The sequence below is a fragment of the Oikopleura dioica genome, chromosome 2 (assembly GCF_907165135.1).
Source record: "Oikopleura dioica chromosome 2, OKI2018_I68_1.0, whole genome shotgun sequence".
Taxonomy (NCBI): Eukaryota; Metazoa; Chordata; class Appendicularia; order Copelata; family Oikopleuridae; genus Oikopleura; species Oikopleura dioica.
In genome coordinates this window covers 6,903,548-6,915,817 of record NC_137292.1, presented here as the reverse complement: position 1 = coordinate 6,915,817, position 12,270 = coordinate 6,903,548, and the positions used below count along the sequence as shown (strand labels likewise).

At 41.0% G+C, this 12,270-nt stretch overlaps 2 protein-coding genes across 2 annotated transcripts; both read left to right on the top strand.

The window, feature by feature from the left end:
• Positions 1 to 1,056: 1,056 nt before the first annotated feature.
• Positions 1,057 to 6,057, top strand: LOC145697976 (WD repeat-containing protein 48-like). The gene is made up of 9 exons (XM_081775182.1): positions 1,057 to 1,159; positions 1,219 to 2,045; positions 2,990 to 3,541; positions 3,682 to 3,783; positions 3,870 to 4,141; positions 4,188 to 4,284; positions 4,333 to 4,394; positions 5,310 to 5,429; positions 5,477 to 6,057. The coding sequence occupies exons 1-9, from the start codon at positions 1,068 to 1,070 to the stop codon at positions 5,723 to 5,725; spliced, it is 2,373 nt and encodes a 790-aa protein (XP_081631308.1). The 5' UTR covers positions 1,057 to 1,067; the 3' UTR covers positions 5,726 to 6,057.
• A 39-nt stretch (positions 6,058 to 6,096) lies between these two features.
• On the top strand, positions 6,097 to 9,577 carry LOC145698529 (polypeptide N-acetylgalactosaminyltransferase 13-like). The gene is made up of 12 exons (XM_081775731.1): positions 6,097 to 6,152; positions 6,198 to 6,377; positions 6,873 to 7,028; positions 7,070 to 7,250; positions 7,521 to 7,844; positions 7,889 to 8,025; positions 8,067 to 8,240; positions 8,284 to 8,455; positions 8,500 to 8,617; positions 8,680 to 8,814; positions 8,865 to 8,933; positions 8,979 to 9,577. The coding sequence occupies exons 1-12, from the start codon at positions 6,110 to 6,112 to the stop codon at positions 9,057 to 9,059; spliced, it is 1,770 nt and encodes a 589-aa protein (XP_081631857.1). The 5' UTR covers positions 6,097 to 6,109; the 3' UTR covers positions 9,060 to 9,577.
• The last annotated feature ends 2,693 nt before the right edge of the window (positions 9,578 to 12,270 follow it).

Sequence of the window (12,270 nt, the reverse complement as noted above, 5' to 3'; positions counted from 1 at the left end):
GGATTCCATCTCATCAGCGCGAACCTGAAAGAAGCAAAAACAGGATTAAAAAATGATCCTCTTATTTTACCTGGTCCGTGGTTAAAATCGACAAAAAGTCCGAAAAGTCTAAAAATAACGAAATTAACGAAATTTATACAAAATCTTTTAAAGTAGAATCGAACTCAATTGAACTGGATATTCTTATTTATGCAAACCTATTCGTCGGCTATCCATGGAATTGATAAGATGGCGCATCTCCGCGTGTGACATTGGCCTCCCCATCTTTTCCAAAATCAGAGAAAGCCCTGCCCGGTCGATGAATCCTTTTTCCTGCTGCTGAATAAACAGCTGCTTGTATTTTTCCAGGTCATCGTCGGACGGTAAATCTTCGAATACTTTGAAAACAGTGACAAATTCTTTTCAAGTTTTCTTGTGCTTATTTTTGATATATTTGTTATTTTAGGAAACCTTCCTCTGGTTCTATTTTTGATCCCACATCTGCGATGCCTAGTTCTTGAAAGAGGAGCCTGAAGGTTCAAGTTAGTAAAACGCAAATAATCTTGATTGATTGATAAAAGCTTACTTGTCTGCTAAGGCTCCCCCTTAGACTTCTTTTGGTATACTCAGTTGCGGTAGAGTTGGATTGTTGCTGGGTTGTTGTATTTTTCTCTGAAATAGTATATAACCGTCGAGATGGGACTTTTTTGTCCATCGCCATCTGCGTTTCGGGCGAAAATGAGTGGGAAGGGGGTGTGGATTATTCTATTTTACCCATGTTAGGCTCGGTCTCTCTTTTGAGGAGTTACAGCAAGGAGGCGACGGAGAACTGTCTGTAATCAAGCGAGTTATGCGCGCACGAATAGCTCGTTTCCCGACTGAGCTCTGCTGAGCAAAACTGGCGCAAAAGATGAAGCCTGCGCTAATGCTCACTTTCCCTCTCCCTAAGTCCGATACATATACCCAGCCTTCTGATTAAGCCTGTCACCGTCCAAAACGAGCAGGAGGACTTGAAGGTGCGAGTCCACATTTCTGGCCATTCAGATTAATACACCCAATTTTTTAGTTATTTCATTTTTGAGTTTTAGATGACGTTGAGTCGGACTCAAGGCGGCCATCGCACAAATGTCTCCTTCCAAATTCGTGATGGGAACGCGTCTGTTCATCGCGGCGGGGTCAACTGTATAAAGGAATGGGAGAAACATACAGAAAAATAGCTAAAAGATCATTGATGATTACCCAACAAAAGATTTGCAAGAAATTCGGATCGGTGTTCACTGGAGGGCGCGATTCAGTCATTCGAAAATGGGACCCAAAAAATCTCAACGAAAGTTATGCGATGGAACACCACTCCGATTGGGTCAACGATTTGGTCGTCTCGAACAACGGAGAACTTCTGATTTCAGCTTCCTCCGATCAAAGTCTCAAAGTGTGGAACTCGACGAAAGCGTACTGCATGAGCACGATTCGGACGCATAAAGATTATGTCTCCTCGCTGGCATATGCTCCTGAAACGAATAAACTCGTCTCGGCTGGGTTTGATGATCAAATTTACTTGTGGGATGTAAATGCGATCGCCACGCTAACGGTGGATAATAGCGAAGTTACTTGTATGAATCTTCACGGGGCGACGAACTCGATCTACTGCGTCGACACGGATCCTCAAGCAAATTTAGTCGTCGCTGGGGGAACTGAAAAGCTGATCCGCTTATGGGACCCAAGAACACAAGAAAAGCTCATGAAGCTCAGAGGCCACAAGGACAACATCAGAGCCGTAAAACTGAGTCGCGATGGAACTCAATGCGTTTCCGCCAGTTCGGACGGAACCGTTCGACTTTGGTCAATTGGCGAACAGCGGGTGATTCGAGTTTTTCAGCTTTCTGAGCATGGAATTTGGGCACTAGAAACAGACGAGCACTTTCGATGGATGTACGCTGGCGGCAGGCAAGCTGATGTAACCAGGGATCCGAGATTTTGTCGTCTGGACGATCGCGCACCTAGCGCTTCTCTTCAGCGCGCGATAATCATTTTCGCTGCTAGGCGCGCAGTGCGAAAAATTCCCATCGGCGGGCTGGATTAGTCAAAAATATGCCGATAGTTTCCCTGCGCCCTCGCGCTTCAGGAGCGATGATTATTCATCGCGGTGGGCCCAAGAGCGCGATAACTTATTTTCGGTCACCCTGGCTGCGCGCGACATTATATTTTCGCCCATGAAAATTTCAACATGGGGGGACCCCTTGATAATCGATAAATCACTGTCATTTTGGAGTAAGCTACACGATTAAACAATGGTGCGTGATGTTTAGCCAAAATTTGAAGAAGAAAAAAGCATTTATAAGGAGATTTTGATATATTCAATATAATTTTTATGAAATTTTCGAAATCTACATGTTCAAAAACCAATGAAAGGATATTTTTCAGTCATAAATTGGCCTAACATTAGAATCCAATTACTGTAAAAATTTTTCTTTTGAAAAAATAGCCAGATTTCACGGATATTTCCGGTGCCAAGCGCCAATGTCAGCGATTAGCACGACTTATTTGTAGGCAACGTTCCGGGAGGTCAGTACAAATTTACATTTTGTTTTTGGGCTCTCTTATGAGGAGATGGACAACTTAGTCGAATTTAAGTGTTAACAATGTGACATCCAATAATTGAATTTTCAAAAAAATCGGTCAACTAAGTCAGCAATCTCACGCTGATCATTTGATTCGTGCGCCGACTAGGTCGGCAAAATTGAAACCAAGCGCCACCATCGCACTCCCGCTCGGTAGATTTTCGACCCTTTTGAAGCGTGTGAGTATTATTTATCGGCGTCATAGGGCTGCGCGATCGAAAGTCATCGCCCCCTCGCCGAGAGAGCGATTTTATACCATCGCGCTTGAACGCTGCCCATTTGAGCGCGCGAGTATTTCTTGTCGGCCTGATAGGGCTGCGCGATCGAAATTCATCGCCCCATCTCCGAGAGAGCGAGTTTTTGCCATCGCGCCTAAACGCTGCGCATTTGAGCGCGCGATCAGAATTTTAGCTCCTGCGCGATAACTCAAATCGCGCCTGAAAAGTGGGCGATCGTCCAGACGACAAAATCTCGGATCCCTGGATGTAACGGCGATTTCCTGATTGAGCCGGATATTAATTACTGCGTCGGGCGAGAAACGGCTCCGATCCTTTCCCTCTGCCTGGATCAGAAGGAAAAGACGCTTTGGACGAGCACTACGACTTGTATTTCCAAATGGCGTCTGGCTCCTGACAATCAAGTGACTCCAGAACGCTTGGCAAGAAAGACAGATGCAGAACTTGCCGCTCCTTATTCTTCAAATCCTGAAGTCTCCATCAAAAGCGTTCCTCCTATCATCGACCACAAGGTCCTGCCGAACAGAAGATACATCCTCACGAAAAACTCGGAAAACAACGTGTCTCTCTACGATGTACTTTTGGGAAAAGTAGTCAAGAAGCTTGGAAAAACGACGGATTTCGCAAAGGTCATCGAAAGTTACAAACAAACGCTTTATGTTCCAAGCTGGTTCAGTGTCGATCTCAAGTGTGGATTTCTCCAAATAGGGTTCGGTTCATTTTCGCTTCGATGATTTTTTATGTAAAAAGACAATTATTCAAGCGTAGAATTTGGAAAATGATAAAGCGTAGTAACTAGCTGAATCATCACTTTCTTAGCTAAGTTTAGTTCTGAACCGAGTTTTTAGTTCTCGAAGAGAATGATTGCTTCCAAGGACAAGTTGCGACGAAACATGTCGATTTGGACTTTGACTTTTTCGAAGGGAACCAGAATTCACGCGTCAATTTAGGTACATTACTCGATGCTTTTTTCGATTTTAAGGACCCCCACTAAAGCTACATGAATGTCCATGTTCACCTTTTAATTTGCTCTTAGGTCGATTTATGCTCGTCTCCGTCTTCCAGAACTGGAGCAATCTTCAAAAAGCACTAGAATCAGCTCACTCGCGTCCAGAATCGCTCGCCGGCTCCGAGACTGGCTCGAAAACAGACACAGAATGCTTCCGCGATGATCTAAAAGACGAGCTGGAAAACGACCATGCAATCATGAAAAAGATCCTTCAAAAGGGAATCTGCCTTCCAAAAGATACCCCGATCCTGATTCATGAATCGAATGGCGCTGGGAAATGCCGAGTTGTTTGGAACATGGTTTGGGAGTTTGGAGAAGCGAGAATTCTAGCGTTTTTGTTTTTAGATCGGACAAGAGAATATTGCGAAGACCTTGAGTGAGAATATTCCTCAGTGGGTCAAAGATGGAGTCCTCAAAACACCAAATAACAATTGCGTCAAAGGTTCCTTTTCATTTTCTTCTTGTTGAAACGGTGTCAGACTAATTCTAGTTCAATTCTGCTTGCAGCCCATGATTGCCAATATCAAACGGCCGCTACCGACGCTGAAAAAGGTCTGGGATGCTAAAATAATTGATTTTCGGTGCATTATCGTTTCAAATCTGGTTGCATCGAAATGGTAGCTCATTTGAAATTCAGTCATTTACAGATACAGATAGTGCTTTCGAAACATTGTTTCAATATTATTTTTTTGCGGAAAAAAGAGGAAAAAAAACGCTTGGGTGTACTCGCCGAAATCTGAGTCAGGGTCTTGAAAGATATTTTATAATAGCCGCATTGCGGCTTTTTTGAACAAAGGCGTAACCCTGACTCAGGCTGCTGAGCGCAGATCCCCTTTACGGTAAATTTCGCGCGGCGTTCATATTTCCGGTCCTATTTTCAAAACTGCAAATTCGCCGGTCAAATTGTTCTGCCGCCGGTTTTTTCTGCACGGTGACATTTAATCTGCTAAAAATGCGGCGCGGTCCGGTAGCGCGCCGCAATCGCTGACTGAGAATCATCCCATCACCTAAAGGCATTTTAAATATTCGTCGAAATAACCTATTATTTATGAAAGCTCCTTTTTTGCTTTATTGCTGTCCAAGCCGCTCAATGCATGTAATATAACAAAGCCAGAGACGGGTAAAATAGACCTTGTGAAAAAAGAGAGAAACAAAACGAGAAATATTGAAATTCACAGCCGGATTTTTACGATTTTTTGGACGAAAAAATTTTTGAAAAGTCGTTTTTTCAATTCATTTTTCTCTTTAGTTCTTACTTAGATACGAGAAGCCGCTTGCGGCTTCGAGAAAAAAAATATAAAAGCCGCACTTTGCGCGGCTTCTTTCTGTGTATGCTCCAAGCCGCAAACGGCTAGTCGTGCATTAGTAACAAATAAAAGGAATATTGAGTTGAAAAAAGGACTTTTCAAAATTTATCTTTTGAAAATTATAATAATCATTATCAAAACCGCTTACATCTCAAATTAGGACAAGCTCACGGCGGGCGACATGCTTCAGATAAGAAAAGTAGCGAAGCACGTTTTCGAGAAAATCAACGCAATCGAAAATGAAAGGATCAAAGAAGCGACTGAGGATGAGCTCACAAAGGTATCAAGAAAAAAGCGCACTAGAGCGGGAAAAGAGAGAAAATTTAGATGGCAAATCAGAACATTGAAATTTTGTGCAACGAGACGCTGCTCGACCCTGACTTTGATCTGCGAACTGTGAAACACTTGATTTGGAAGCGATCGATTTCAATCGAGCTTTTTACCGGAAAAAGCCTGATTCCGATTTGCTCTAAGATTTCAAAAAGTAACAAGTTAAATATCAATCTGTTCAGAACTTCTTTATACTGCGTTTTCACCCCGGACAATGAGATTTTGTCACGATTGTCACGAAAATAGAAAATACTCCAGTCGTGACGAAAAGTTCGAAAAATTGTCACGAAAGTCATTCTTGTCATTTTTCCTCCAAAATCCGAGTCGTTACATTCTTTCGTGACATCTTCAAAAATTATCGAACTTCGATAAGATTCGAAGTCACGAAAGAATGTCACGATTCTGTCTTCGGAGGAAAACCACGGAAGATGAATCTCGTGACAAATTTCTCTGGACTTTCGTGACAGTCGTGACAAATTTTTAACGCTGTCCGTTTTTCACTGCTCATCATTCAACTGTTCTACCGATCTTCTTCAAATCCTGCAATTTCAAACCGTTCAGAATCATAATTTCAAATTCAATAATTATCAAAAATCCTTCCCCAATAATCAATCTTTCAGAACAAATGAGATGATACTAAGGCGGCGTGCTGGATCCGTGAGAGTCATAATTTGTAAGTAACTCATTTTGAAAACAACGAAGAAACGGGGCGTTTCAGTGACTTCTCTTTTCTGGATCACATTTTTCTACTGGGGCGCGGAGCTCTGGTGCCAGACGCCTTCTATCAACTTGGACGAGCGAGGATCGGACTTGAACCCCGGAAGAGGCGGAGGGGACGAGCCTGCCCAGCGCGGCTTGAGCGACATCATCGGCGATGGCCTCAACAAAGTTAACGACGGTACGGATGAGGATGAGGCCTTTGACCCGCAAGACCCCTTCGGGCTTGAAAAAACTGACGCTCCCGAGGCGGATGAAGGAGAAAATCTCCCCACTGAAAAACTCTTATCAGACGGGAAAATCGCGAAGGGAAAGTTTAACCCCAAAGTCGACCTCAATGCCGAGGCTATTAAGAAAACCACCAAAAAAGCGGCCACAAGTGAAAGCACTAAGAGTAGTAAGAAAAAGAAAAAACTCAAAAAGAATAAAACAGAAGGTAGTGATTTTTTCTATTTCTTTTAAAAAAAATTTCTCGCAAGAAATTTAAAAAACGCTTCGAAAATTTCGACTTTCAACTTTTCGAAAATGAAAATTTGTGGAAAATTTAAAATTGCAAGTTTTGTAGATTTGGTGGAGATTAAATTTGGTGGTAGCTGCTTTTTATGATTTTGGTGAAAGAAAAATTGGTGGAACTTTTAGTCTAGTAGACATCGTTTTTTACATTTTTATCTTTCAGCTGTGGCGAAGCATATTCCTGGCAAGGGCCCTGGCGAAATGGGTGCCGCTGTAAAAATTCCAAAAGATAAAGAAAAAGAGTCGAAACAAATGTTCAAAGAAAATCAATTCAATCTCATGGCCAGTAACATGATTTCCGTCAACAGAACTCTCAAAGGTAGCCCCTCTCATTTTTTTAAATTCAAAGCTGATTGTTAGATGTTCGAATGTCTGGCTGCAAAAAACACGACTACACGGATCTCGGAGCGCTTCCTAAGACTTCCATCATTTTCGTCTTCCACAACGAAGCATGGTCTACCCTGCTGAGGTCGATTCATTCTGTCATCAATAGATCGCCAAGGGAAATGCTCGAAGAAATTATCATGGTCGACGATGCAAGGTATTTTTTCATCGCGAATTTAATTGAGAATAGAGAATTTGGCGTCGTTTCTTTTTTATTTTAACTCATACCATCAATAAAACATAGCAGTAAAAAGATAAATAATCTCTTTATTGTTACTTCTTATTCATTAAAGCTTCATTTTGTTAGCAGTTTGAGTCTAATGCTGTTTTGAGTTCTATTTATACCCGAAATTCTAGGGAAGCAGCTGTTTCCCGAAAAATCTCAGCTAATAATCTTTGATCAGAATTATTACCGATTGATCTTCAGTGAAAAAGACTTCCTTGGCGCGCAGCTGGACAATTACGTGAAAGATCTGCCCGTGCCTATCCAAATCATCAGACAAAAACACCGCGAGGGCCTCATCCGAGCGCGTCTTGAAGGAGCGAAGATTGCAAAAGGAGAAGTTCTTACTTTCCTCGACGCGCATATCGAAGCCAGTCCTGGTTGGCTTGAGCCGTTGTTGTATGAAATCAAGAAGGATCGAACGAATGTGATTTGCCCGATTATCGATGTGATTTCGGATGAAACGTTCGAGTTTTTGACTGGTTCCGATTTGACTTATGGAGGCTTCAATTGGAAACTGAACTTCAGGTCTGCCGATTATCTCGATTCCATCGTAAATTTCTCTTGTTTAGATGGTACCCAGTTCCACAGAGAGAAGTAGACAGACGAGGAGGAGATAGATCTCTTCCCATGAGAACACCGACAATGGCTGGAGGCTTGTTTTCAATCGACAGGAGCTACTTTTATGAAATTGGTTCATATGACTCCGGTAAGATCTTTTTCCCCGGGCGAAGCTCTTATTTCCTTCAGGAATGGATATCTGGGGAGGAGAAAACTTAGAAATGTCGTTTCGAATCTGGATGTGCGGTGGAACTGTTCTCATCGCCACCTGCAGTCACGTGGGTCACGTTTTCCGAAAAGCAACGCCGTATACTTTTCCTGGAGGAACTTCGCAAATCATCAACAAAAACAACCGCCGCCTTGGTAATTCTTTTCTTTCCTCTTGATTCTTATTTTTCTCTTCTAGCCGAGGTGTGGATGGACGATTACAAGAAATTCTTCTACATTGTGAATCCTACTGTAATGAAACACGAGTATGGCGACGTATCTGATCGAAAAGTACTCCGAAACAACCTCCAGTGCAAATCATTCCAGTGGTATCTTGATAATGTCTATCCTGATGCCCAGATTCCCAGAAGGTTGGTTCTATGCTTTCTTGGTCGTTACAACTTTCGTTTTTTAGATACAAGGTTCTTGGAGAAATCAAAAACACAGCCGCAAATGTTTGTCTTGACACGATGGGCCGCAAAGAAAACCAAAAAGTCGGCTGTTATCAATGTCACGGACAAGGGGGAAACCAGGTACAGTAGAGCTGAAAAGCGGAGCCGACATTCGACAGGGGAAATAATTGGGTTTGATTTAGGTCTTCTCGTTCACAATGGATAACGAGATCCGTATTGATGACCTTTGTCTTGATGTCGCCAACTCGAAGGGGCCCGTCATGATGGTCAAGTGCCACCATCAGAAGGGCAATCAATACTGGGAATACAACATCAAGGTTTGTTCATCAATCTTTTTTCTCGATTTTTTGTAAATTTCTGTTTTCAGACGAACCAACTCATCCATACAAATTCAAAACAGTGCCTTACCAAACCTATTGCCAGATCAGCTAACGAGGTAACCTCGATCAATAAGGCAGCACTAGAATATGCCTCTTTTTAGCCTCGAATGGAGAGGTGTGATGGAAGCATGGAAGCTCAAAAATGGTCCTTCCGAAACATGACCGTGCCTGGCCTCGAGTAACCAGATTCTTTTCCTAACTTATTTCCAATTCTCTACCACCGAAAAGTCAAAAACGAAGATTCTCTTATCAACCTTTTTCTTACGAAACTTACTGTAATGCTGCCCTGTATGTTAAAAGCTGATAATGAGCAATCAACCTAGAGATATATATTATTATGCTTATTTTTTATTTAAAACTTTATTGAATCCGCACTTCTCTTCAAAGTTAAAACCCAAACTAGTGTACAAACGATGCTAAAAAATACAACACTAACAAAAAAATAGCCTTATCTTCTTCTTATTTTTCGTTTCCAAAAAAAAGTTTCGCTTCTCTCTTTCAAATATTGAATTTGTCGAGACCCAACTAAAAGTGTCTTCAGTTTTCTTCTATGTCTTCAGAAAAAACTTTTCAAAATTTTCTGAAAAATCTATTCTTGTTTTATTTTCAAAAATTCAAACAAACGAATATTCTGTTCTCCGCGACTCGCTGCAATATCTTTTTGTCTTATTATTATTCGAGATTATACTAGAATCATGAATTCTTTTCAGCTTTTTCTTCCAGTTATGATTTCAAGCATTTTATTCGGTATTTTCAGGTCATTCTTAGCGCATAACTCCCAAATCCAATATTTTCGATATAAACAGTTTGCAACTTTTTCTGTTTATCAACCAGTAGCAAGACAGAAGCTCAAATATTTGCCCACCAATCTTTTTAACTTTTACGATTTATTGACTTGTATGATCGAGATTATTAACCCCTCCATTTCCGCTTTAATTCTGACTCAAAGTACAAATTACAATTCTAAAAATTTCTTGCTCAAAAAGGGGGTCCCCACTTTAACGGGAAAATATTTTTGAGGGTCTTGATCTTGACGGACTTTTTGAAGGGCCCCTTTTTAACGGATTTTCTGAAAATTTGTTATGTAACATCCCTGAAAACCTGTTAAAAAGGGGGCCTTTTGAGGGATGTGAGATCCATTAAGGTGGTGACCTTCCGAAGTAATTTACCGTTAAAATGGGGCTACCCTATTTTATCTTTCAAATCTCATTTTCCGGCTGTAATTTAATTATGAAAACAGTTGCCTCTTTCTCTCCTGATTACTGTACTTCGCTACTGTAGTACTCCAATTGCAATTTTCAACAGTACACAGTCTGTGCACGACCAAGAACTAGTTCCTGAAGAAACAAAATATATATATTTATGTTCTTTCAAATGCTTTCTCTTCTCTTTCTATTTATGGCAATTATTAGGTCATAACTAATAAGTAAAATTGATTTTTCCTAAAGCAGCCGAAGTTTAGCGCCATCTCACGGCGGATTATCGAAACTAATCTTTTCCTGCGTGTCAAAATCCAAAATATGAAGCTTTCTCGCTTTTCGCTAACAGGAGGACTCAGAAGAGAGTGACAGCAGCGGGCCTTTTTTGGGCACACACAACAACGCGCATTAGAAAATAATATAATTGGGTTGACGCCCACGCCTTTGCGGGCACGGGCCACAGCCTCAGGCACACAATACTGACTTTGCTCAAGGGCAAATTGACCATTTCGGATAAGAGTTTATCGTCACAGGGATTGCTGATACAGAGATTTATCGACGATTCTTCAGAAGAGAAAGAGATTCCAAGAGAAACGGTCAAATTCGCCCTCATCCCCTTCCTACCAAAAAGCCCTGTTCCATATTCACTGGACCAAAAAGCCTAATCTTCTTTGAATAAGAAATCAGAATAAGGACGCCCCTGGCCGTGGCCCAAAAAGGCTAATGAGTTGGTTAGTCGTAAACCGCAAGCGCTCAATTTTAGTACATCTTAATTTTCAACAATCTTCTCATGGCTAGCTGATTTGTGCATTTTTCGAAAAAAAAGAAAGAAACATAATAATCAGAGCCTTCTGAAGACTTACTATAAGAAAAAAAGATCTAAGGTAAAATTTTAATCTGTTTTGTCGAAAAGAAAAATTAATTCGTTCCTTTTTTTCGAAAGAAAATAGAGTTATTCTGCGATTGAAAAACCTGTACTTGGCAACCTGTGTAGAATACCTTTCAGAATCTGAGTCAGGAATTCTACTCAGGTCGCCGAGCTCAGAAAGAGACTTGACACATTTTTTTTCGAATTTGACAAAATTGGGTTTTCAAAATTTTTCCGTGATTAAAGCTATGAGTAGCTAGGTATGACTACCCGCAGCTGATAATCGCCGCTTTCAGTCCCTTTCGGACTTTGAACTTGATTCCTGCGTGGCCAACAATCAAGTTCAAGTGGGTTGAATTTCTTCCCGCTTGTTTTTGAAAAGACTCCAAAAGAGAGAAGAAAAACGAGCGAAACTTGAAGTTGATGATTTTGATTGATCTGGGCTCATTTGAGGAGCTCGTTGTGGCTAATTTACCACTCCCTTCAATTTCAATCTAGCAAATCAATTCCAGCTTTTTTTCTCGAAGCTGCATAAATAAAATACCCCGCCGCCCTGAGATTTTGGCGATTTGTCGCTTTCTCGATTCGATTTTCGACGATTTCCAAGAGCTAGAAAATAGAGAAAATCAGAACGGAGAATCGATAAATAATAGATATTCCACGGATACGCGCAGCTTGGCGAACGGATCTCCTTAGCAACTATCAGCCCCGGGTCAACTCTTTCTAAATATTTAGAATACGGCATTTCGGTAACTCTACTTTCCACATCAAATTAATTATGAGCAATTTAACTACAGTCTTCTCTTCCTCAAGGCTGCCGGAAATGTGGCAAGTACAGCCTCACTCCAAAATAGTTTCAGAGAGAAAAGAAAAGCAGACAGTAAGAAGGAAAGAAAAAATAGAGAAAAGTCCCTTTGAAATTGATGAAAAAAAAGGCTGAGTAGCGAAAATTAAATCCTGATTCATGATTTTCCTGCCGGCAAAATTGATCTCCGGTTAACCCAGTCTTGTCATCGAGACACTAGTCTTGCTAATCCATGATTAATTTCGCCAATTGCCCCAAATCATCATTGATTTTCGGCTTCTCCGAAATCTCCTACAATCTCTCTTTCTCTTTAGCCGCGGTTCATTTAATGAACTCAAGACTAGAGTTCAATATCCTTCGAATAATTAATTATAATTTCCAATTATTATTGATGAAAATGACAGTTAAAAACGGGCCCGTCGGTCATTTAAATTTCAGTCATATTTCTTTAGATATCATACTGATTGGCTCAGAAATTCTGAGTCAGAATCCTGTGTAGAAAACCTGAGTCAAGGTTTGAA

What these genes read in the sequence shown, in the direction of transcription:
- LOC145697976 (XM_081775182.1), top strand. Translation starts at nt 1,068, where the DNA reads ATGACGTTGAGTCGGACTCAAGGCGGCCATCGCACAAATGTCTCCTTC. An exon ending in GTTCATCGCGGCGGGGTCAA is followed by an intron (nt 1,160 to 1,218) that starts CTGTATAAAGGA and finishes ATTGATGATTAC; the next exon opens with CCAACAAAAGATTTGCAAGA. An exon ending in GAATTCACGCGTCAATTTAG is followed by an intron (nt 3,784 to 3,869) that starts GTACATTACTCG and finishes ATTTGCTCTTAG; the next exon opens with GTCGATTTATGCTCGTCTCC.
- LOC145698529 (XM_081775731.1), top strand. Translation starts at nt 6,110, where the DNA reads ATGATACTAAGGCGGCGTGCTGGATCCGTGAGAGTCATAATTT. An exon ending in AATTGGAAACTGAACTTCAG is followed by an intron (nt 7,845 to 7,888) that starts GTCTGCCGATTA and finishes TCTCTTGTTTAG; the next exon opens with ATGGTACCCAGTTCCACAGA. An exon ending in ACGGACAAGGGGGAAACCAG is followed by an intron (nt 8,618 to 8,679) that starts GTACAGTAGAGC and finishes GGTTTGATTTAG; the next exon opens with GTCTTCTCGTTCACAATGGA.